Genomic DNA, 24,459 nt, shown 5'->3' with positions numbered 1-24,459 from the left:
ATGGGGTTTGAGCACGAAGTACTCGATAATCTACTTTGCTGAAAGTAGGAAAGTATTTGTAAGCATTGAGCTTTGATTGGTGTTGGACCCATTTTTCATCTTGTGAACTTGTATTTATAGGCACGGCAGTAAGCTAATTCAGGCCTGAATCCGAATTCTGCTTTGCACCACAATTTGACATGTGTCCCATGATGCTCCCTCTTTTCATGCATGCAAGATAATGGGCAGTTTCTGGCAGTTAACAAATTATGGATGATGTGGCAATAACTCCCCATTACCCCCTTTTCTTGCTAGCTTGACATGTGGTCAATTGGCCTTCGAATTTGGAGGAAAATAACTACCACTAACAGCAACTAATTCTCTAAAATTGTGGGCTGCACTTCGTGGGCCAAATCAGCATTTCTTCGTGGGCCAAACTATGGGCTTCCTTCCCAATAACCGTGGGCTACGTTCTTCTTGGACCCAAATGAGAAAAGCTCATGGCCCAATACTTAATCACCAATCAATTACCCAGTTTCGGCCCAATTTAATCAAAGAATTAATTAAATGGCATATCACGGCTAGCCCGATCTGCGGTGCCAAAAACGGGCATAAACAGGACCACATATGCCACCTCCCAAGGTGGGACAAGTTTAGAGCACTAAGGAGGATGGCTTGCTTCTTGTCGGATTCCACAGTCAGAGCCGGCTTATCGCCAAGGCGAGGGAAGCGGGCGCTTCTGGCCCCCGAAAAAAATTAAAAATGAGGGCCCCCAAATTTTTAGGATTCCTATATATATATATGAATGTATATGTGGTCCAAAAAAAAATTATACTAGTCTCCTTTACACAAAATAGGCCCAATTGAAATTTAAGAGCCATAAAATAGGCCCAAATTGTGGACTATACCGATTACAGTTGCATCGGGGGAAATAAGCTTTTCAAAGTTGAAATTGATCAAAAATTATCTTCGGTCAACCATGTCTCAAGACAGATTAAATGGATTGGCTATGTTGTCTATCGAGAAGGAATTGGAGAAGAAGCTTGACTATGAAGACTTAATCAATGCGTTTGCAGCAAAAAGTGCAAAAAAAATAATTTTCAAATGATGGATTTTGGGGTATGGTAAATTTTTTTTATTGGTTTTTTTTTTTATAACTCTCTGTAGACCATTTTTATATGAAAAATATAGGGTGGCCTCATTCAAAAGATTCGCTTTCGACCTCCAAAACTTATAAGCCGGCTCTGTCCACAGTTGCCCCCTTGCATATGCAGACTAGAATAGTTACCTGCAGTTTGCCCTGTAAAGCACATAAAATCCTTAGAGACTTATTCAAACCATCCACTGGTGTACCCTTGTCATCCGTCACCCCCATAGCCATCGTGTTGTCACTATTACCCTTTCAAAAGCCACATCACAGTTTGATTTAAACTTCATTAAATCCAGAGCTGTGTCTAGCTGTGTCCCTGCCGTGTCGGACACGACGGAATCTTCACCTCTAGAGGTGTCTATGCTATTGCTACATAGCTTACCACCATACCTCTCCACCTCCATTATGATTTGACACACTACCACTCCCTACTAACACCAGAAAAAGATTTAGAATATTCTCCAAATTCTAATATATGATCTTTACTACTTCACACCCTACAAAAGCCCCAATACATAGTAACAATATTACTAATCTAGAGAAATAAATTTTCTCAATGTCAAAATTCAATGCCATCATTTCAAAACGCTAGCTACCTCAATCACTACAAAATAGGTTGAGAATATTCTCCAATCCATGAACACTGAGAATTTTCTCAATTCTCAAACTTTTTGATAGTCACAACATCACAACCACCACCATCGCTAACCATCATAACAACAAAGTGGTTGAGAATTTTCCCAATCTTAAATGTTTTTGATATCCTTTTTGTTTGTCCCTTTTACAAAAACATGCTTTGTTTTGGAAATGACAAACATATTTCCGCGAATCTTTTTTCCAATTTTTCCTACCGATCAAATTATCTAAATGAGCTCTTTTGACTGTTATGAAAAGTGGACATATAAATACACTTTTTTTTTCTACGAAATAAATATTCTATAAAAAGGAACAAACAAAGGAGATGGAGCAAGTATAAAGTCATAAATTGAAACCTCCTCAAGTGAAGAAAACTATTTAAAAATATGATCTTTGTAGCAACAACAAAAAAAGAAAAGGAAAAGAGTAACTCAACACGATCTAGGAAAATTCCCATAACAACGCCAAGCATATCATACCAGACTTTATGCTAGAGGTGGCAAATGGGCGGGTTTGGGCGGGTTAAAATGGGTTGCGGGTCAAATAGGGGCGTGTTGAATACGGGTCAAATAGTAAACAAGTTGGAATGGGTCGAGTCGAATATGGGTCAAGTCAAACCCAAACCCACCGACCCGACCCGTTTGGGGGGGAAAAAAAACTACTATAATTCTAATAAAAATTTTAAACTTGTGTGGGCAGGGGCTATGGCGGTGGCCCGAGCTCATCCGCCCCTCAATCTGTCCGTGAGCTTATGTTCCGCAAGGATCGTCTTATAAATTATAAATAGAGATTTACGATGAGTCTGCTGCAAATCTGCTGCAAATCGTAAGACCTGCAAAAAGGAAAATCGAAAAATCTAGAACTTGCAAAAACTCATGCTACACAAGATATTTTTTCATGAACTCGTAAAATTGTGTATATACACAAATTTTAAGTGAAACAGGGCAATGGTAACGAAAGTACTGTTTTGTAGGCAGATTTTTTACTGTACTTTTTCATATGCCAATTGTTGTATTTATCTGGAAAAAAGTAGATCGGGAGAGAATTATTCACGGAGCAACCGTGAATAAGTCATTTGCGGAGGCACCAAACCACAACCGCCCGTTTCGACAATTAACGGTCCGGATTTTAATGAAACTTTTCCGGAAAAGTTGAATGTGCTTAATTACTTCAAATCCAAGGATTTGGTGGGTTTTGCCGTATGGAAATTGTGCATTCTTCTCCTGGTAGGAAATGACAAAAACAACACACCCAAGCAAATCCAATTTTCAGCGATCGAGGGAAAAAAAAAAGATAGGAGCAATTAAAAAAAGTTTTGGACTAAAGGCAAGAGCAATTAAAAAAAACAGGCCAACATGAATCTTTTCCTGTCAACCCATATTGAACCCATTTTCAACCCACCTAAACCCATATAAATATGAGTTGATATGAGTTCAACCAACCCATTATATAATATGAGCGGGTTAGATTGGGTTATAAGTGGGCAGATTTGGGTGGGTTAAAAATATGGGTTGAGATTGCCACCTCTACTTTATGCCACAGATTCAAAACATGGCTACAAAAAATGATTTATCAAAAAATAAAATAAAAAATTACATAAAGATTGAAATCAAAATAGAGACTCTTGCTGAAACCCTAGCAACTGCTGTTGATCAAATTGGAACTCCTCCTCTTGTTCAAATGCAGCTTGATAATACTGGTTTTGGTCTTGATAATTATGATTTTGCTGCTGCAATTGTTGCATTTGGTGTTGTGCACTGTAATTCGCTAATTCGGCTTGTACCTTTGCGATCTCGTATTGAGCCTGAATTATTTGATGTTGTAGTTTGAAGATGGTTTGAGTGCATCCATAAACGGGGTCTTGTATTCTTGAACTGGCTTCGAATGTCATGCTATCTGCTGCTGCTGCTCGTGCATGGATTGGAAGTTGCTATACATATATATACCACAACAACGGGAAACAAAAGAATCAAGAAAAACGAAAACGTAGGACAGATATGAACCAATGAAACAATATTAGCTGGAGGAATGGACGAAATGCAGTCATAGAATCTAATCAGCGCTCACAAGTCTACGCGTAAATTTCGTACAATATCAAAGAATTAAAAATCGATTAGTTTTAGTAAATCGTGAATTTCAAAATAACGAAAAAAGACACTGTACAAAGAAGACAAGTATCAATTTCGTGTGTAAATATGTAAACGTAGAACTAAATAATGTATGGGAATCAAAAGGAATAATAGTTGGGTCCTTTTCATTTCTAAGTTGGAAATTAATTGAATTTGTACTCCTTTGTTACATTTCCAACAGTTGGAACTGTTGTAAGGAATACCGTGGGAATTCTAGTTTTAGATTCGGATTCAATCTGATCCATTAATAGGCCTAATTAACACTAAGCAATATCACCTTTTGTTCCTTTTTTCTTGGGAATAGGCCTTTTGTTTCTTTCGGTGAACACTAAATGTTGACAATTTTATATTTTCTTTTTTCTTAGCCATGAGTTTCCATTTTTTTTTTTCTGAAATCAAAATTAACAAAGATTACAATATCCTGATTTCATTGGAGTACCAAAAATAAAAGCAAATATTTAAATTTCTGTCTTTTTGAACAAGAAAAAGAGAGAGACAGAAACTACTACATGATTTATATACCAAACAATACATTATTCCATGCAGTAATAAATCTAAGCTATATATTTACACTCACGTTACGTATATATTTCTTAATTACCTCTAATATCTTGGTAACATTGCTAGCCCCATAAATCCTGTGGACACAAGCAAATCTCTGAGGATTATTAGCTGGAAAATAAGGTGCCAGTGCGCAATCTTGAGAGCATCTTCTTCTCAGAGATTTGCAAGCTGCACACCTTGTCGAATTCGACATTCCCAAAGATTTTCTGTAATCTATGAAAGATTTGAATTCCTCAAAAAAAGAAAACAATATCGAGAACCGGATTCTGGTAGATCAATGAATGATTTTGTATGAGTTGTCTTAAATCTATGAATGGTTTTATATGAGATTTTGCAATGAGGGTTAAGTGTAGTGTGTTTATATTTTTTATTTATTTTTGGAAGTGTATAACGGCTAGATTTTTTTAAAATTGGGAAAGGTCAAAAGGAAAGAATTTACGAGAATGGAAGCTGGAGAACCTTCCCCTAAGGAAAATAAACGATTCAATCTAACACTAAAGTTATAGCCCAAAAGAAAACGTTTCTTTATTAAGTAGTAACATTAATATTTTTGTTTTATGTTCATTTAGATCTCATGTCATTTAGCTTGTTGTCAATAATTATACTGTAGAACTTGGGTATCTTCAATAGCATAACCAAAATGTGATAATCAGACGGAATTGATATTCACACTCTTTTTTTGTTATCCACACTTTTTTTTTTGTCTTTTAGCAAAAAAAAAATACATACACTTTCAACACTAAAAAACAAAAAAAGGAGTGTGGATAATAAAAAAAGGATTGTGAATATTAATTCCCTCATCAAAACTTGCTACTTAATCTTTTAGGTTATCCATTTAAGGGGTTGCTAATGTTAATAATGTGAAGTCCCCCACAGTGGTCCATAACCAAAAATTCATTTTTAGTAGAGAGATAGAGAGAGTTGGGAGGAGAGAGAAATGAAAAAGAGAGGTGTGGTTCCCTATTAAATTTGATTATTTAAAGAGACAATGTTGCTAGGTTTTGTTATCTAAAGGCCAAAATTTAGTTATTGTTTAAGGGGTTGCTGCGTTTGATTATATTATTGTGAGCCATATTTTGAACCTACATTACTAACTTTAAAAATTCTTTAGTTTTGATTATGTCATTGTAAAATGTGAATACTTTAGAACATAATTATAATGACATACACAATACATCATTATGTCTTTTTTCCCAAGATAAGACATTCAATACATATGAATCATACTATCTTGAATTTTTAGTCAACACATTTGCATTTTCAAATTTGTCTCAACGAGTAGAATCACAAAAATCAAAATTACAAAATCCAAAAGCATCAAATTATTTTGGATTTTCTTTCTCTAGCTAGTGTGTTTTTTTTCAAGGTAATTTGTTCATATTTTGTTACTTTGTGTGGATTCCTCTTGTCTAGATCAATAAATAATAAAAAATACAATAAGGCAACAACTAAGAAAGGAAAAAAAAAAGGGAGGGGGGGGGGGGGGGGGGGGGTGTTTGTTGGAAATCAAAATGAATAAGTTACGCCAAATATCTTCTTATTAGAGCATCTTCAATAGCCTCAAGCTAATCCTAAGCAAATTGGCTAGAAAAAGTGTCATTTTCTACTTTAAAAAGGGGCCAGGTGGGGGGGTTTGGAAATCAAAATGAATAAGTTACGCCAAATAGCTTCTTATTAGAGCATCTTCAATAGCCTCAAGCCAATCCTGCTAGAAAAAGTGTCATGGGGTGTGTTTGGAAATCAAAATTAATAAGTTACGCCAAATAGCTTCTTATTAGAGCATCTTCAATAGCCTCAAGCCAATCCTAAGCAAATTGGCTAGAAAAAGTGTCATTTTCTACTTTGGCTAGGCATCAAATAAATGCTTCCCCCAACAACCTAGGCAAAGAACCTATTCCAATCACAATTAAAGAACCTATTCCAATCACAATTAAAATAGCAAAGTGGAAAGCCAACCTCACCCCCCACCCCCAACCCCCCAACTGTAATTGGATCAAACTAGCGGACTTCATTGATCAACAGAATCATATGTGGGATAAGGGGAAACTCAGAAGTTGCATTACTGAGGATGAAGTTCGAGCAATATCCAAAATACCAATCAGCTGGACCAACGGAGAAGATAAACAGGTCTGGGTCCACAACAATTCTGGGAATTTCACTGTTAAATTCGGGTATCGCCAAGCTCTTCGAAAGGTAAAGTCCACAAAGACTCGTGTTGTTTCCTCTTCTTATTCCCCTCCTAAGTCTATGTGGACAAGATTGTGGGCAGTTCCTACAGCCCCAAAAGTATGCCATTTCATGTGGAAGGTGGCCAAGAATTGGGTTGCTACCAAAGCCAATTTGTTCAAGAGAAAGTGTTCATCAGCTCCGTTATGCCCACTATGTAATCTGGAGGTAGAGACCATTGAGCACATTCTGTTTCAATGTCCTTGGACAAGAGCAGTTTGGTTTGGCTGTGGTAGGGATTTTTGGATTTCGGGTCACCAAATTCAGTCAGCGGATAAATGGATAGAAAACCTCCTCTGTGGGAACTTGGCAAAAGAAACATCATCAAATGATGCGGCGGACATTTTTCAAATCTGTTGGACGATCCGGAAAGCCACGAATACCTTTGTTTTCTCCGAAAAATTCCCAAATCCGAGTGATGTGATTGAGAAAGCTAGAGCTACATGCAGAGACTATCTTGCAGCAGTGTTCAAAGGCTCCAATATCAGCAATTCTCCCAAAGCTAGTAGAGCTTCTCACTGGTGCCCCCGGTCGTGGTTAAATTTAATTCTGATGGGGCTTTTAAATCCTCCCGCAGCATTTGGCATTATCACCAGAGATAGTGGTGGATCCGCTCTAGTTTGGCGTATGGGTAAAGCTATAGCCCACTCAGCAATTGTTATTGAAGCTTGGGCCCTTCGTTTGGTGTAATAGAGAGATTAATAGAGTAGCTCACGGTTTGGCAGATTTTTGTGCTGATAGAAATTTTGTATTTCAAGCAGGATGTTTACCGCCTACTGTGGAAGTTTTGGTTTCCAAAGATGTAAATCGTTCATGAGTTTCTATAAAATTGTTCATGAGTTTCAAAAGAAAATCACAATTAAAAAGAAAGAAAAAAAAAACCCCAAATCAGGCCCAAATCCCTAATTTTTCTTCACTTTTGCAAATCTGTCGGAGACAATTTACGCAACTTTAATTCACCGGAGTTTTCACCGGCGTCGGATCTTACCCTCTTTGGTCACCATAGTTTCTCCTCACTCTCTCCTCCATCTTCCTCTTGAAAGAAGAAAATCCAGCCGCCACCACAATCCCCCCATCTCCGGCACCGTCATCGCTCAACCTCCATAGCAACCACCGGCCACCATCAACCATACCCACCATCCGGAATCCACCGTCGTCGGTCTGGAACAAATCTCCTTCGTTTTCTGGCACTGGATCCAGTAAAAGGCAAGGGGGGTTGTTTCTTGCCATTTTGTCCGAGAATGAGCTTTAGTGAGACTCCTGGATCTCCAATTGTTCTAGCTATTTTTTAAGAGCCAAAGCTATTTTTTAGCTTGTTACCGTGTTGTTTGGCCAAATTTTGGCATGAGTGTTTCAATGATGCTAAAGCCATTATTTGGCCACTACCACTTGTAGTCATTGGATCACACTCACATATCACAGTCATTGGATAGCTTCCAAGAGTCATTAGATTACAATCCTTGTGAATAATGGCCAAACTTTTTTTTGGCCGAACCAAAATGACTCCCTGTTGGAGGAGAGAATTTTGGTCACTAAGCAAAAATATAACTTTGGCTTTTTGGCTATAGAAATAGACTAAACAAGTCATTTGCGGAGGCGCCAAATTACAGCCGTCTATTTCAATAATCAATAGTCCAAATTTTAATAAAAACCGTCTAATTCAATTTAGACGGACACAATTTGGACTCTGTAAACCGTTTTTCCCGGAAACGTCCGCAAAAAATTTCTCTCTTTTGGCTATCCGTTATCCGTTGGAGATGCTCTTCCTTCGTAGGAGTAAAAAAACATTTTCAACTTCCCCTGAACAGCGTTTTTTTTGTCTTTTGTCTTTTTCTAATTTATTACACGTACAGTTTCAGTAATTTGTATTGCTTTATAGGAAAATTAGCACTACCCCATGAAACTTTTGAGTTCAACTGTTATTTGTGAAATAAATAATTTTTGTAATGGGCCAAATACACTCAATTTTGAGCCGCTGTTTTGGTTTTTTTTTTTTCCTTTCAAGAGGTATACATCAATAAGAAATTAGAGAGAAGCCAGCAGTTAATAGCATCTAGACCACAGGGATTCAAAGGCTCTCCGTAGCCCTGGACCACAAAATACTCCTCATGAGGCTCTAAGTGAGTTGGGTTCCATACGAATTTGTTAAGGGAAAAAAAAAAAAAATAGACTACTTGTGCTTGCCATTTACATCATGCTTTTACATCAACACAAAGAAAAAACATCACCACCCTAATGTCCAGTTCTAGATTTAAATTGACAGATGGAGCATAACCACTCCACTAATAAAAAAAAGAAGAGAGATAACATTAAAAAAAATTCAAAAGAAAAAGAAAAGATAAAGCACCACCATTAACCTTCTTCTTCTTTTTTTAAATGAAGCACCACCACTAACTGAAAAAACTGAAATTATACAATAGTCCGGACCATCGCTGTGTGGTACTCTTGACCACTTTACAATCACACATTTTTGTGGGGTCTACTACTAAGTGTATGGACACTACAAAAATGTATAATTGTAACATGATCCGAAATACAACGTGAAAGTACTCCCGAACTATTGAATAATTATTCCTGAAAAAAGCACAAATCAATCAAGCTACCAAAAAAAAATCTAAAATACCAGTCAATACTCAGGGACAGGTAGGTCCTCATCCGCAGGTTTGGCAGTAACCCACTCCCCATCTTCATCCCTCACCATTCCCTTGTTCTTCTCCACCCACCACGACCCCGGAACCAGACACTCGTCCTTCAAGAACTCGCAAGACTTGTTCACAAAACTCAAGCTCCTCTTCACCTTCATCTCGAACTCCCCCTCCTCCCCGTTCCACCCGTTCACCACGTGCAACATCGCCTGCAGGTTGTGCCAGTCCCCCGGGTGCTTCGAGTCCTTCAGGTACGGCGACTTCCGGGTGTCGATCTCCAGCTCGATGCCCGAGTTCACGTACCCGAGCAGGTGGCTCGGGTAGTGCGGGATCGTGTCGATCTTGTTCCGCACGTGCAGGATCTTGAAGTTCGGGTACCGCTTGATTCGCTCGTTGAAGGCTCGGTTCCCCACCTGCGGGCAGCCGAAAACGATCGCCGCGATCGGGATATCCGTTATCCCGTTCTCGCAGAGGTCGAACCCGGCTAGAACCGATAGGCTCGCGCCCAAGCTGTGCCCGGTCAAAACTATGCTTAGCTTCTCACCTTCGTACTGTTTTATCAACTGTTTGATCTTGTTCTGGAGTTGGGTTCGTGCGCTCAGTTTTGTGAACGGCGATTTCGGGTCTTCAGCCGTGTAAATGGTGAGCCACCCCTGCATTACTTTCGGCACTTTGTCGTCGTCGTCGTCGCTGCTGCTACTGCTGTCGCTACTGCTTCGTTTTAAGCCGAACTCTTTTATTGTTTTTGGGCTGCTCAACAACGACTCGGTCGAAGCGAGCTTCGCGCCGAGCACGTTGACCCACTCGTAATCCCGGGTGGTCCCCCTCCACGCCACGTAGATCTCGCGGCGTCCTGTGGACCGGCTGACGTTGTCGTTGGTGACGGCGATGTAGCCGATCCAGTTGGACTCGCGGTCCCAGGACTCGCGGGACATGGAGTGGAGGAGGAAGGCCTCGTGGGCGCCCACGAGGGCGGTGGCGTAGAGGAAGGCGGAGACGTCGTAGTTGGCGGCCGCGAAGTCGAACATGACCTTCTTGAAGAAGGTGGACTTGCCGTAGCGGCTGCAGCCGCAGTAGGGGGAGTTCTGGTCGTTGTTGAAGGCGTCGTAGGTGGCCTGGCAGAGGTCGCCGGAGAGGAGAATGAGGCGGCGGAGGGGGAGGCTTAAGGGGTCCAGAAGGCCGTCCCAGTTGTTGCTGCCCAGAAGCTCAGGCCATGTTGGTTCCATAGTGATAATTGGAGGGGGAAATTGTTTAGGATTTTTAGGCTCACTAGAGGAATAAAGTGGGGATGTGTTTTGTGTGGAGATATGGGGATTTTGTATGCAAGGGAAGTGATAAGGTTTGATGCTGGAAAGCCTGGAATCTTTTGGAATTGGAATAGGGACTTAAATAAAGAATAATTATTTAGTAGTCCCGGAGCACAGGTACATCCTGTTGGGTTTGAGTTTTAAGAAAGATTTTTGAAAGTAATGGATAAAAAAATATAGATAGAGAAAACTTATTAGATGCCATACCTAGAAATTTTGAAACTTTAAAACAAACAAGTGATCTAGATCTGCTTGAGATCACTCTAATACTACACATTTATGTTTATGTGGGGTTTATATAATTAGTCGTGGATTCTGCGAAAATGTGTGGTGTTGAAATGTCCGGAAGCACTACGTTGCCATGCTATGAGAGCACTGAATAATTAGACTTTATTTTCTTATCCGCAATAATTATTAAACGTGAATAAGTGCTATAGCTTTGGGTTGTGAGATGAATAGATTGAAAAATGGCAGGTTGTTAATGACGACAGTGGGTACCTACCCATTTATAATATTAATAGATATGATAGTTGTTTCTTGTTTTGTCCTCATTTTATGAGAAATTTTTGGGTGTCGGATGGGTACCACGTCACTCGGTTGACGTGGTGCTAAGCACCCACATCTGAGCTATCTAAAAATGTGTTGAACGGTCGAGATTAAAATATGTTCTCTCCTCTCACCCCACCACTCTCTCTCTCTCCTCTCGCCCCACTACTCTCTCTCATCTTTCTCTCTTCAAATTTGAGCCGTCCAAAACCAAAATAGACGGCTCAAATGTACCGAGCCGGCACCACGTGGTAGCCGCTGGCACTAAAAAATTTCTATCATTTTATAATGTAAAATTTGATTCAAAATCTAAGATAACGATTCCATCGGATCTAGATTACGTCGTACCGTAGGAAAAGATTCAAGATTATGGTAGTACAATTTTGATCCAAATTTGTGTAGCCTAATTGGTAACTACTTCAAATATTTTTGTAACGAGACAAAATGTTTTGAAAAATTCTAAAATCAGTCCAATGGACTAACAATAGTAAATGTGTGAATGTGTATTAAAGGTATAAAAAATATACAGAAATATGTATTTTCTTTGTCTTCCAAAGTGCTTATCGTTAGTCCACTGGGCTAACAATAGCAAGACTGAAATGTTTTTGTATAGATTTGAGAGTGATTATCTTCTATCGTTTTGTAATTCGATACCTGTCTCAGATAGTTTGGCATTGGACCAATATTGTAGGAGAAGATTATGGAAAATGATTTTGGTAACATATTTGCGCAACTCAATTAAGAAGTTCGTAACTATCACCAAATATTTTCGTAATGAAGAGAATATAATCCGCGATGTATCTGTGCTTATCACACTCAATCTTTATTTTTTTCCAATAATCAACATAAAAAAAAATTGACCAGAATAAGCAATATATCACTCCCAATTAATTATTCATAGTTGTCCAGAATATTATTACGTATAATTAACAAACAACGTAAAAAGTCGTAACAAATGAAACAAATCAAACTATAAAAAATACATAACATAAGAATCAGAAAATAAAAATTCATACCTATCCATATAACTTCACTTTTCTACTACCCAGACATATTCGTAAATACACCAAATAATACGTAACGAAAGCTAAAAATATGCAACCTAGCTACCCAAAAAAATATGTATAAAACTATATAACATTGCTATTATACACACTAAATGCACAGTACCATGTGTATGGAAAAATTTGAGCTTGTGAAAGCACCGACAAAGTCCGCGAATTAATATAGTAAGACACTATTGCTAGCTTGAGTCGAATAAAAAAGGGGGTTTACGTTTGCAATTGACCTCCTCGATGCCCTGAAATTAATGAAGTATCTTGTGAAGGTTTATTAGAGGGATTAGTTTGGGTTTGAGCTAGCTAGACTTCTAGAGTATGTTTTCACATTTTTGTTTTTGTCTTCTATTTGAGGGCGTTGTTTTTTTTTTATTTTGGTAAAGAGGAGTTTTATTACCAAAAAAGAACCAATATATATACCCCAGCAATTGTCCAGCAAAAACTGAAAACGAAATATAGGAAACAATATATACGAAAGAACACTCTATCCTGCACTTATTTGAGATGTTCCAAGCTTTACATAAAATTCTATCACAGGGCTACGTCCACAGCTTCTCCAAGAGAACACTCTATCCTGCACTTATTTGAGGGCGCCGTTGCATGCTTCAACAATTTATCCACAATTTATCCAAGAGAACATTGTATCTTAGTAATACACTTATTTGAGGGTGTTGTTTACCTCATTTCCGTATTGAGTGGGACTTTTTATGTTACATTGATTCAATCCAGCTCACTCTTTCACAAAGAGAAAAAAAACAAAAACAAAGGGAGAAGGAGTTAAAATAACACTCTTGTGCCATTACCGTTTATAATATGGCTTCAACCCGAATCTTATATGTGTCGGAAACCCTAAATCATGCACCTAACTTGCGCAGTCCTAAGAAAAACAGCAAAAGTCAAGACAAAGTTTCAATGTTAAGGATTTTTAGGCTCACAAGGAAAAGTAGGGATGTGTTTTGTGTATGTGAGGGAAGTGATAAGGTTTGATGCTGGAATCTTTTGCTATTGGGCTAGCTAGGGACATGTCACATAAATAAGGATCAGTAATTATTTCAATAGTCTCGGAGCACAATCAAGTGGTGCTCCGAATCATTCTAGCATGTGGGATTTATATACTTAGTTATGGATTCGACGAGAATGTGTGGTGTTAAAATGCTCCAGAGCACCACGTGGCCGTGCTATGGAACAACCGAATAATTAGACATGAGTACACCATAGAAAGGGATTGGGTGATGAATGGAAGGTTGCTAAATGAGGACATTGGGTCCCTACCCATTTGCTATTAATAAATTAGATATATATAGAGTTTCTTTTGTCCCCATTTTATAATCTAATTTCATTCACCTGGACCACATCTAGGATAGGATTACATCGGATCCAGATTGCATCTTACCAATATTTGTAGGAGAACATTTAATATTATGGAAATGGTTTCACAGCCCCTTTTTCTATGAATGCACTCGGTTTCTTGTCTTTTAATGTAATTTCCATGTGTAATTTTTTTACTAAAAGATAAGAAATTGAGTGTATTTATATATGAGAAAAAGAAGGGCTGTGAAAATCATTTTCCTTAAAATTATGGTACAATTTTAACTCAAATTTGTGTAACAAGATTTATCGTAATTCGTAACTATTGTCAAATATTTTTGTAACTAGACAAAAACTAATTCGCAATTTGGACACCTACCCATGAACTATGAATAAATTTGGAAGTTATTCTTTTCCCTTATTTTTTAATTTGATACCTGTCTCAGATAGGCTTACATTGGACCAATATTGTAGGAGAAGATTATGGTATAAATTTAATAAAACAAAAATGCGTAACTTAATTAAAAAGTTTGTAACTATCACCAAATATATATTTTGTAATAAGAGAATACAAGTTGTGATGTATCCGTGTGTATTACGCACATTCATTCATAATTGACCAAGATAATTTGTAATTAACAAACGCATAAAAAGTCGTAACAGATCAAACCATAAAAAATATATAACATAAGAATCGGAAAATTCGTACCCATCCATCCGTATGTATATTGTAAATTGAAAAATTCTAAAATCAGCTCAATGGGCTAACAATAGTAGATATGTGAATATGCATTAAGGGGTGTAAAAAATAAACAGAAACGCATATTTTTCTGGTCTTCTAATGTACTTATTGTCAACCCAATGAGCTGACAATAGCAAAACCGTTGTATAATTTCACTTTTCTAAATAATATGTAACATAAGCTACACAAAAAAGATATAATTAACGTTTGCTATCATACACACTATGCACACCATAGCTTCTCCATACGCGTATGAAAAAATGTGAGCTTGTGAACGCACCGACGAACTGACGAAGTCCGCAAATATAGTGAGAGTATTAGCCGTGGCAGGGACCGGGTAATTCTTGGGTTGTTCCCATTCTCCCGCCCCGCCCCGCAATAAATATGGAATAAAATTGAAAAAGCATAATGGAAGGAAATTGTTGATGCCAAAATCTAGTCAATAGATCCGAGCACTTCAACGAAACTTCTGCCAAATTCGAATGATCATGCCGAGAGCCTTTGGGAAGGATTTTTTGCAAAACAAATTCAAAGACCGGTGGTGTTTCCGGTAGTAGACTCTCCGACCATCAAGTTAGTCGGGGAATGATAGAGGGAAAGTATAGTAAAACTGTAAATCCTTACCAAAGGCTCTCGGCGTGATCATTCGAATTTGGCAGAAGTCTCGTTGAAGTGCTCCGATCTATTGACCAGATTTTGGCATCAATAGAAATGATTATATAAAGGGTAATGATTTTCGCACTCTTTTTTTTAATAAATGCACTTTTTTTTGGTTTTTAATAAAAAAATACACACAAAAGCTTCACTAAAAGACAAAAAATATAGTGCCTTTATAAAAAAAAGGGAGCGAGAAAATCATTTCCCTTATATAAATTGTGGTATTTTAGTATAATGGTGAAAATAGAAAGGTAAAGTACATTTTTTAGTATAATGATAATAGTATAAATGAACTTCGGGTGAGTAAGGGGGTGGCCGGGTGGGGTAATATGAACCCGGAGTACCCTACTTGATTTCGATCGGATTTTTATAATTTTCCCAAAAACCCACCAACGTACCCAAAAAATTGATACCCGCCATCGGGTCAAGAGCTGCAGCGTGAGACAAATTGCCATCCCTAGACAGTAGCTAAGCTTTAAAGCCAAATAAATAAAAAAGAAGAAGCTTAATTTGAAGTTTGTAATTGATCTCCTCGACGACCTGAAATGAAGTACTCCTATCTTGTGAAGGTTTATCGGTGAGATCTGGGTGAGAGTGATGGAATATTCCCATGTTTTTCACGGTTTTTTTTTTTTTTGGTGTTTTATGCGAGGGCGATGCATGTTTACCTAATTTTCGTATTGATTGGACTTTTTCCATTTATGTACGAGTGGACTTGGTATAATTGACACAAGATTGACTTATTCACAAAGGAGCCGTGAATAAGCCAGTTGCGGAGCTGAACGATTTTAGTCGTCCATTTCGGCATTGAACGGTCCAAATTTTAATAAAAGAATTTCGAGGAAGAGTTCTCCGAAAAAGTTTCATTAACATCTGGACTGTTCAAAGCATTTTTGGACGATCGCGATTGGCTCTGCAAACATTTTTTCACAGAAAGCTCCGTGAAAAAGTTTTTCCCAATTGACACTTTACACTTCAAAAAAAAAGAGTGTCAAAATATCATGCGATAAAGCTACAGAACCTACGTAAGTAAGCCATAACATGGTTGAGCTGTAATTCGATATTTTTTATTTTTCGTAATTTTTTGTTTAGCTTTTCATTGTAATTTTTTGGGATTAATTATTTGTCTCAACAAGATGAATTGAAAAGGTATAAAAATGTGGATCGATGTTGAAAAAAATTTAAATAAGACGAACAGTTAGACAAATAAAATAGCTATTTAATACTCCCTCTGTCCCATTTTTAATGTCCAGTATTCTATTTTGAGTTGTCCCTTAATAAATGTTCATTTTGTAAAGTTAGTGGGTAAAAGTTGTTACATTTCTCATTTTGCCCCTAAAAGTAGATTCTATTTTAAAAAGTTAGTAAGTAAAAGTGTAATGATGATGTCTCCATAGAGGGTAAGTAGGGAAAGTTAAGGTAAAAGTTGATCAGAAATGATTCGTGCACAGCAAGCTGTGCACAACAGCCGTTTTCTCCCGCCTCGGGTCGCCCAAAGATGATCGGAGCCGCTCATTTTGTTCAAAATATATCGTTTAAGGTCTCTGTAAAAAATGAGCTTCGTTCGATATCGTTTGAGGCATTAACAAAACACCCAAAATCACTTCAGAATTTACAGAGACCTTAAACGATATATTTTGAACAAAATGAGCGGCTTCGATCATCTTTGTGCGACCCGAGGCGGGAGAAAACGGCTGCTGTGCACAGCAGTCTGTGCACATAGCACAGCTCAAAGTTGATGTAAAAGATATAATAATGATATTTTCTTAATAAGTTGGAATTACGAAGCGGAACACTTTAAAAGGGACGGAGGGAGTACTTTTTTTGTCTTCACTGAACATTTTTTTGCTTCTGATCATAATTTTGTACTATTATTTAGACTCCTCTCGTCGAGACGGATGATTAATTCAAAAAATATCACGTGAATCTAACAAAAATTTAGAAAAAACGGACATAACACACAAAACGAAGAAGAAAATTAAGTTTACAAGAATGGTGAAAAATAAACAATGCACATATTCTTTCCTATAACATTGTTCATATCTATATTATTGTAGCAACTAGGAGTAATATTTTGAGTTTGAGCTAAGATGCGCTTCTTGCCAGTACTTTTTTCCATGTCCAACGAGAAATATTGCACATATTTTGAGGAGGTAAAATAATACTACTCCCATCGAGATAGTAGTTGGAGCAGCTAACATAACGTTCGTCCTCTTTTTCCGGTCTCAAGTTCAACACTTGGGACTAGATAGTTTAGAGAGAGGGTTTTAATTTAATTTGCACTTCGGTGGAAACCTGATGATGTAGCCCGTGACATGGCAACAGACCAATATTTTTTCGTTGGCTAGGTTAGTTATGGCTTAAGGCAGCGTTTCCACCAAGCTAAAAATTGTGAATTATTTATTGTTATTTGTAATCAAGTTGTTTTCACTAAACTATATGTAAAAGCAAAAGGTTATAAGAGCAAGAAGTTTTAGTTTACTATGAACAAGTTTGCTAAAAGCAAGAAATTGTAGACAAATAATATAATCGAAACGCCCCCAAGTAAAATAAATAAATAAATAACAGAGGAGATAAAATAACACACTTGGTGCCATTACCGTTAATATGGGTTCAATTCGAATTTTATATGTGTCGCGCGGACGAGAAATTTGTGGGTACCGAGTGGGTACTACGTGGCAGTACTTGTTAGCAATTTCAACCGTCCAAACGTGATTTGTACGGTCCAGATTTATTCCCTCTCTCTCCTCATCCCCACTCTCTCTCCTTTTTTTCTCTCTCTAAAATTTGGATAATCTAAAACACGTTTAGACGGTTGTGATCGCCGACAAAATTTGTAATACCCACCCGACACTCAAACTTTGTCTGAAACCTTCATGCACCTACTTACGCAGACAGCTAAAGCCAAGACAATATAGAATCTTTTTTGTTTTTTTTTAATGAGGACGGTGGCCCGTGCTAGCAAAATTGACCGACCAGGTAGCCCTCGAAGTTTCAATAATTGTGACCTTGTTCGGTCAAGAGTTTTAGGCCTCGTTTGATAACAGTGATAGATGGATGAGATTTGTAAGGAGGTGAGATTAGAATTGGGATTGATAATGAGAAGGGATTGATAATGAGTATGTTTATTTTGGATGAGATTCGATGATGGGATTATTAATATTATATTTGTTTGTGATGAAATTAGATGATGGGATTAGATCGATAGAAGAGATTGATAATGAGAAGGGATTGATAATGAGGACAGAATGAGTTGGGATTACCAATACCATCTCCAAGAGGGTATTCCTAATACCCCCAAATCGCTGGCTTGGACATCCCAATGGACTAATAGTCCGAACCTTTTTTTGTTACCAAATAAAGTATTAATACTCCCATAGGATTAGTAGTCTCATCCCAACCTTCAAACCCATTATCAAACGGGGCCTTAGATTCTAATTACTATTATTTTATTTTTCTCTCCATTTATATATTTAATTATTACTCTTATTTCTCTCTCTCTCTCTCTCTCTCTCTCTCTCTCGCTCTCTCTCTCCAATTATTAGCCTCTATTTCCATATACTAGTAATTACTTTTCGTCTGATTTCAAAACTTGTTTTCTTCAATCATTATTCTATTTATTTATACACTCATTACTTACAAATCCAAATTCAAAATTCCAAAACCAAGAGTGTCTTTTTTCTTCTCTTTCTTTCTCTCTTCCTCACGTGATTGACCATTTTAATTTATTTTGGGTGTTCAGCCGAATAGACCGGAACGTTAACGTTAAAGAGATGTAGAAGAAATCGTCCCAAGTTGTTTGGTCTAATAAGCCAAATGGCTTCTTTTTTTTTGTTCTTATTCAAATTCTTTTCGCATTTGTTAGTTTGTCGTTAATTTTTTTTTGGATTATTGCTTCATTATGACGAGAGGAATCTAAAAGGTAAAAAAAAAAAACGATCAAAACCTAAATTTTTTTAATAAAAATAAAAATAAGCCAATTTTTTGGTTTTTATTCAAAAATTTGAATTTTTATTTTTATTTTTTACTTTTTTAGATTCCTCTCATCATAACGTAATAATAATTCACAAAAAAATGACAAAAAACTGACAAATGCAAAAAATTTTAAAATAATGTAAAAAAAAAAAAGTCATTTGGCTTATTAGGCCAAACGACCCTTAGTCGATTTTGATTTGATTTTTAGTTTATAATGTTTCTGTTTATTTTAAAATACAAATAGTACAAGGAGTATGTCAAATTACAAAAGTGACCAAACAACTTCCCACATTAATCACCCATGTGTTGATATAAGAAAAACAAAGAGAGGGAAAAGGCAAAAGGAAGGATGAAGCGTCAACTGCCATTTTCTTTATCTTTACAGTGTACAGTGTAAAGTATTCTATGCATTTCCACAGAGGATTACCACGGTTCGTTCAAATATATTTACTGTCGTAGTACATGCGAAGACATGGATTACAATTTCATTTGGAATTTATATAATTCCTTTCTCACTTGGTACTTTGCGATAGCGTGGTTTCCTTTTAAAAATCTTGTTGCGTAAATCTCTTTATATTGCCAAAATTTTCCTTGAAGAGAAGAAGTCCTACTACTTCGGTAAAAACAAGTGGAAGATGACCGCGACTAATAAATCAATGTGCGTGCGGCGTGCCACATAAGGTGACCTCTTTATATAACCATTTTTAAGTTAATGTACGATATTTTTCTTTTTCTAATAGACGAATGATCGGCAAGCAGCACCTTCTAAAATCAAATAGGCTTCAAGATTAGTCAATGTGTACATAAGGTGACTTAGACTTATCGAAAAGAATCACTAAATAAATATGGTTTGTTTGGTAGGTTCATTGAACCAAACTGTTTACTTTCCAACTGCGGACCGTTTTAGCTGGGCGCGGTGAGGCGTGGTGGGGCTATGGTGGAGTCCAACTTCCAACAATGCGGTCTAGTTAAAATTGTGCACATGAAAGAAGTTTTTCCTGTACCGCAAAAAAGTTAAAATCCGGCTTATTTGTAGTCAACTGCAGAGAAGAATATGTGATTCAATCTGAACTGTTCATATTGACAATCAATGGTTTAGATTTGTTGAATCTTTTACCGGTAATAAAAAAACTTTTACCGATAAAAAGATACAAAACAAATCTGGACTATCTGTATTATAAAACAGAGCTGTTTTCCATCGAAAATGTCTATGCATATAAACATAGATGCATCTACAGTCGTTCAATTGTATTTAGTGAGGGTTATAGCCGTTGGATTAAAGGAATGAAAGTTTTCTAATGTATTAACCTAAGGAATAAATGAAGGTTTCCTAATGTATTAATCTACATATCTCTCTCTCTCTCTCTCTCTCTCTCTCTCTCTCTCTCTCTCTCTCTCTCTCTCTCTCTCTCTCTCTCTCTCTCTCTCTCTCTCTCTCTCTCTCTCTCTCTCTCATAAATTTTCTTCCAGCAAGGCATTGTATTTAAAACCACCCATTAAGGCATTATTCAAATGAAAATCAAAGTCATATATAACCTTTGTACAAAATCGAAATCAAAACCACCGAGATCACCAAAATCAAAGTCAACATTCTTTTTTCTATTTCTAAGCTGTCAAACGTATATCACGAAAATCACTGAAAATAAAATTTTCTATACATCGTTCATATCATTTTCACATATTTCTTCTTTACTTTCTTTACAGAAACACCACCCCCGCCCCCCCCCCCCCCCCCCCCCCCCCCCCTTCTCTCTCTCTCTTGAGAAGTTCAATACCACCAAAATCTACTTCACTGAAACCACTGAGGTGAGTTCTTGAGTTCTTCAATCATTCTTTGTATATTTGCTACCCATATTTCCTTTTCATTAAGATTGTGATGTTTATCAATGGATATATTGCGTTATTGTTTATCGCATAGTTGAATCTGTTGGACACGAGTTTGTATATTGCAAGCAAGTTTAGTATTAATTTGTGTGTGGTGATTATTTGAGCTGTATATTACACGCAAGTTCAGTATTTATTTCCGTGCGCTGATTGTTCGAGGCGTGCCTTCAGGCACGGGCATACGCTAGTTAAAAATACAATTCGACAGTTGCGATCACCTGAATCCACCGTTTGCAGTCCAAACCTGACCGGCAGAGAAACCAAATCCAAAAAGCTATTGCAAGCAAGCAAGGGCAGGACCAACTGATAGCGATTCCTCAGACCCCATTGAGGGGGTGTTCCACTTTCTTTTATAATCTTCTTTTTAAAAAAGAATGTAATTTTAAGTTCAAAACTTATGTATTTACACAAATAATTTTTTTACCAATATGAATCATGTTTGATAGATCTCATTCAAATCTTTTAAACGGTGCAAAAAAAAAATCAAAAAATTATTTTCCAATTATATTTGAGTTTGAAATTTTCTTCTTTTTGAAAAACAAGGTTTAGAAAGAAAGCGGAATGGAGCCTGAATATTTGAGAAAATTCATAATTAATGTCAGTTTGAAATTTATTGAACAATTTTTTTTACGGCAATTTATTGAACAAATTTGACCCAACAAGGCAACAAAAGCTGTAAAACTCACTTTGTTAAAAGATGAGTTCTTTTTTTTTCTTTTATCTCCTACCGTATCCACATTTTTTCTACTTCGTCCCTAAACTACTAATTTGACGAATTTATCCTCTCAAGTTTTCGATTGCTTCCTACATATTGAGGAACACCAAATCTCCCAGTCGCACATTTGTCAACATCTTTCAAACAATCCTGAAGTCATCTCTAGTGTTTTTCTCCGGAACCCAAGCCCCTCTAGTCCAGGAGTGCATTACAGGACTGTAGTGCGTCATCCTAGCCATCCATCTCAATTTACCCGGGGAAACTTCACTACCACTGGTGCCTACGGTATTGCAACTCCGGGAATAGTATCTCTCTGGTTGGAACTGCTTATGGGATACTCGAGAGAAAAATCATGGGCTTTATTCGGGGAGGGTTCTACTAGGTATACTTCCCACTGATCAACACAGAGCATCTAGAGGCACCATCCCAACTAGAAATTGGAAATTGTCCTACAGAGAATTCAAACATGGAACAACTGGAGCATCTTATAAGAGTATGCAACAAGGATTAAGAAACATGGCTTGCCTTCCTGGCGGGGGAAAAGAAAATCACTGGCTCTAGGGAACCCTTAGCACCAATCTCAAAAGCCAGTTCCATCCACGTCATTTTAATCTGTCACTCAATCAGGGCTGCTTTTAGATTAACCCTAGTACTCGATAGTTGATTCACAACCCAACCAAAAAACATGGTTAACATGGTTATCTTTGTTGACGTACCTTCTTTGCTAGCATCACCTCGCAAATCTGGAAAGACATAAATTCAAGAGAACAAAATTTTAGTTTAGAAAATGTCGACTCCAAATGCCCAAGTATTAGAAATATCGCATCTTATACCATAGAGATCCAAGAGTCATTCGAATCTCCTTCAGCCAATGTACCTAATTCTCTCATTCTAAATAAAAACAGTAGACTCAAGTGGTGGAGCAACAGGTAATCCATGAGCAGCTATATTTGGCGGCCTGTTCAGAAATTAAGAAGGAAGGTAGCTATTTGGCCTATGGCAAGCTGGAAAGCAGTGCAAATAGGGGATGCCCAGAGGCATCACCGTCAGGACTCAGGAGATAGCATCTGACTCCCCAACAGGCTGTTCAAAAAAATTACGCAAAAAAGACCCGTCTTATTACCCATGAGAAGGAAACAAAGTACAGAAGATAGTGTTTCCACCTTAATTAATAGTGTACACTATATGTTGCGTAGTTATGGCCCTTCTGTTAAAGTTGGTTCAATGGAAAATTGAGCCGTAAAAGAGTATTTAATTTCTTTATCAATAACAAATAGCAGATTTCCTTCATCAATACTGTATTATATAACTAGAAGACGACAAAATGCATTTTACAAAGAGAAGAAATATATACATTAGCAGTTCCAACTTCCAAGAGCTAGGCATATCAAATACATGTACAATGGTTCCTCAACAAAAAAAAAAATACAAGTACATACATTGATACGTATAATGGAGAATATAATTTCCAATGGACACCCAAGCATGATCAAACAGCATAGAATTGATAAAGATCTACTACCAACCACAAAAGCGGCCACCACACCAGATGGTTCTGAAGCCAACAATCTAGCAACATATTATTCACGCAGGTTGGAGCAAAAAGAAACAACCTCAACACTGAATATTCAGAGCACATGACTAAGAGAGGAAACAATCGACAAAAATGAAAATCATGATGCACTCAAGCAACTTCGTGGCCCTTGGACCAGACCGAAACTTTTGGATCAGTGGTAAGTGGTAACAATAGAGAGGTCACCGTGAAAAAAAAAAATCCCCTTTTGGCCCTCACTAGACACAGACATAAAACTTAATTGGTCTAAATTTAGGGGTGTGCACGGGTCGGACGAGTCGGGTTCGGCCCCGAACCCGACTGGTCGGGTATTGAATTTTTGGGCCCCGAACCCGAACCGAAGGAGGGGGAATAACTGTCCTCCTGCCCGATTTTTTTGGTCGGGTCGGACCAAAACCGAAGTAATCTATATGAATTGGACGGGTTTTGGTCGGGTCGGGTAAGAAAAACAGCACCCCCGAGCCCCGAACCGAAAACTGAATTTTTTCAAAAAATGAACCCGTACCCGACCGAACCACATGTTCGGCCCCGCCCGAAACCCTTCGGGTCGGGTCGAGGCTCAGATTTTTTGCACACCCCTAGGTCTAATAGAGGGAACCACCTGCTAAATAACAAGAAAACGTACCATGCTCGTGCTTTCATAGAATAATCCTCGAGTTGAGTTTTGTTCACCCTCCACTTAAGAGAGTGAACATTACACTCATTCCTATTGGTTGAAATAATGTGAACCCCACCATAAAGTGTATTGCATGGTAAGCATGACATCACTTTGTGATAAAATCCACACCATTTCAACCAATAAGAAGGGGTTAATGTTCAAAATTGCACTCATAATCCTCTGCTCCTTCGACAAGTCCAGAGACTCCATTTTCCAACTCCCTCCCTCCCTCTCAGTGCCACCATAACTTTGCGGAGTTGTCAATAACCAGCCCCCAGTCTCCACCAACCAAGAAGGTTAAGGTTGTCCAGAAACCAAAACAACTAAATACATGTCAAGAGTTTGTACTAGCTCCTTTTCTCCTACTATTTCTTCTTATTTTTCATCTTTGACAAACAAAAGGACCCTAAGATTGATAATAGTTTGATTCAGCAGTTTCAAAAGCTATTCCCAAACATTTTGAGATGAAAAGGAGTAAGTTCTGGAAACATGACAAAGATGCATTCTGTTCTTCATCCCATTTTAGATCATGCTGAAAAATTAAATACGTCATGTGCTCGAGCTTCTTTCCTCGCAACTTAAATAAGCATGTGCATGTCTATGTTATGTTGTGTTTTCTTCATAGCAAGAAAACTTAGTGAAAATAAAATGTCTGAAATGTTGATGCACAGCAACAAACACGCTTCAGATAATCTCAATTCTCAACA

The 24,459-nt window shown here is 37.5% G+C and overlaps 1 protein-coding gene across 1 annotated transcript; it reads right to left on the bottom strand.

The window, feature by feature from the left end:
- Nucleotides 1-9,025: 9,025 nt before the first annotated feature.
- On the bottom strand, nucleotides 9,026-10,753 carry LOC131330058 (phospholipase A1-IIdelta). The gene has a single exon (XM_058363545.1). The coding sequence runs from the start codon at nucleotides 10,553-10,555 to the stop codon at nucleotides 9,311-9,313; it is 1,245 nt and encodes a 414-aa protein (XP_058219528.1). The 5' UTR covers nucleotides 10,556-10,753; the 3' UTR covers nucleotides 9,026-9,310.
- Nucleotides 10,754-24,459: the final 13,706 nt, after the last annotated feature.

The sequence above is a fragment of the Rhododendron vialii genome, chromosome 6a, assembly GCF_030253575.1.
Source record: "Rhododendron vialii isolate Sample 1 chromosome 6a, ASM3025357v1".
NCBI classification, from domain to species: domain Eukaryota; kingdom Viridiplantae; phylum Streptophyta; class Magnoliopsida; order Ericales; family Ericaceae; genus Rhododendron; species Rhododendron vialii.
Note: the sequence above shows the minus strand (reverse complement) of the source record. Positions and strands in the feature narration are given on the sequence as shown.

What these genes read in the sequence shown, in the direction of transcription:
- LOC131330058 (XM_058363545.1), bottom strand. Translation starts at nt 10,555, where the DNA reads ATGGAACCAACATGGCCTGAGCTTCTGGGCAGCAACAACTGGGACGGC.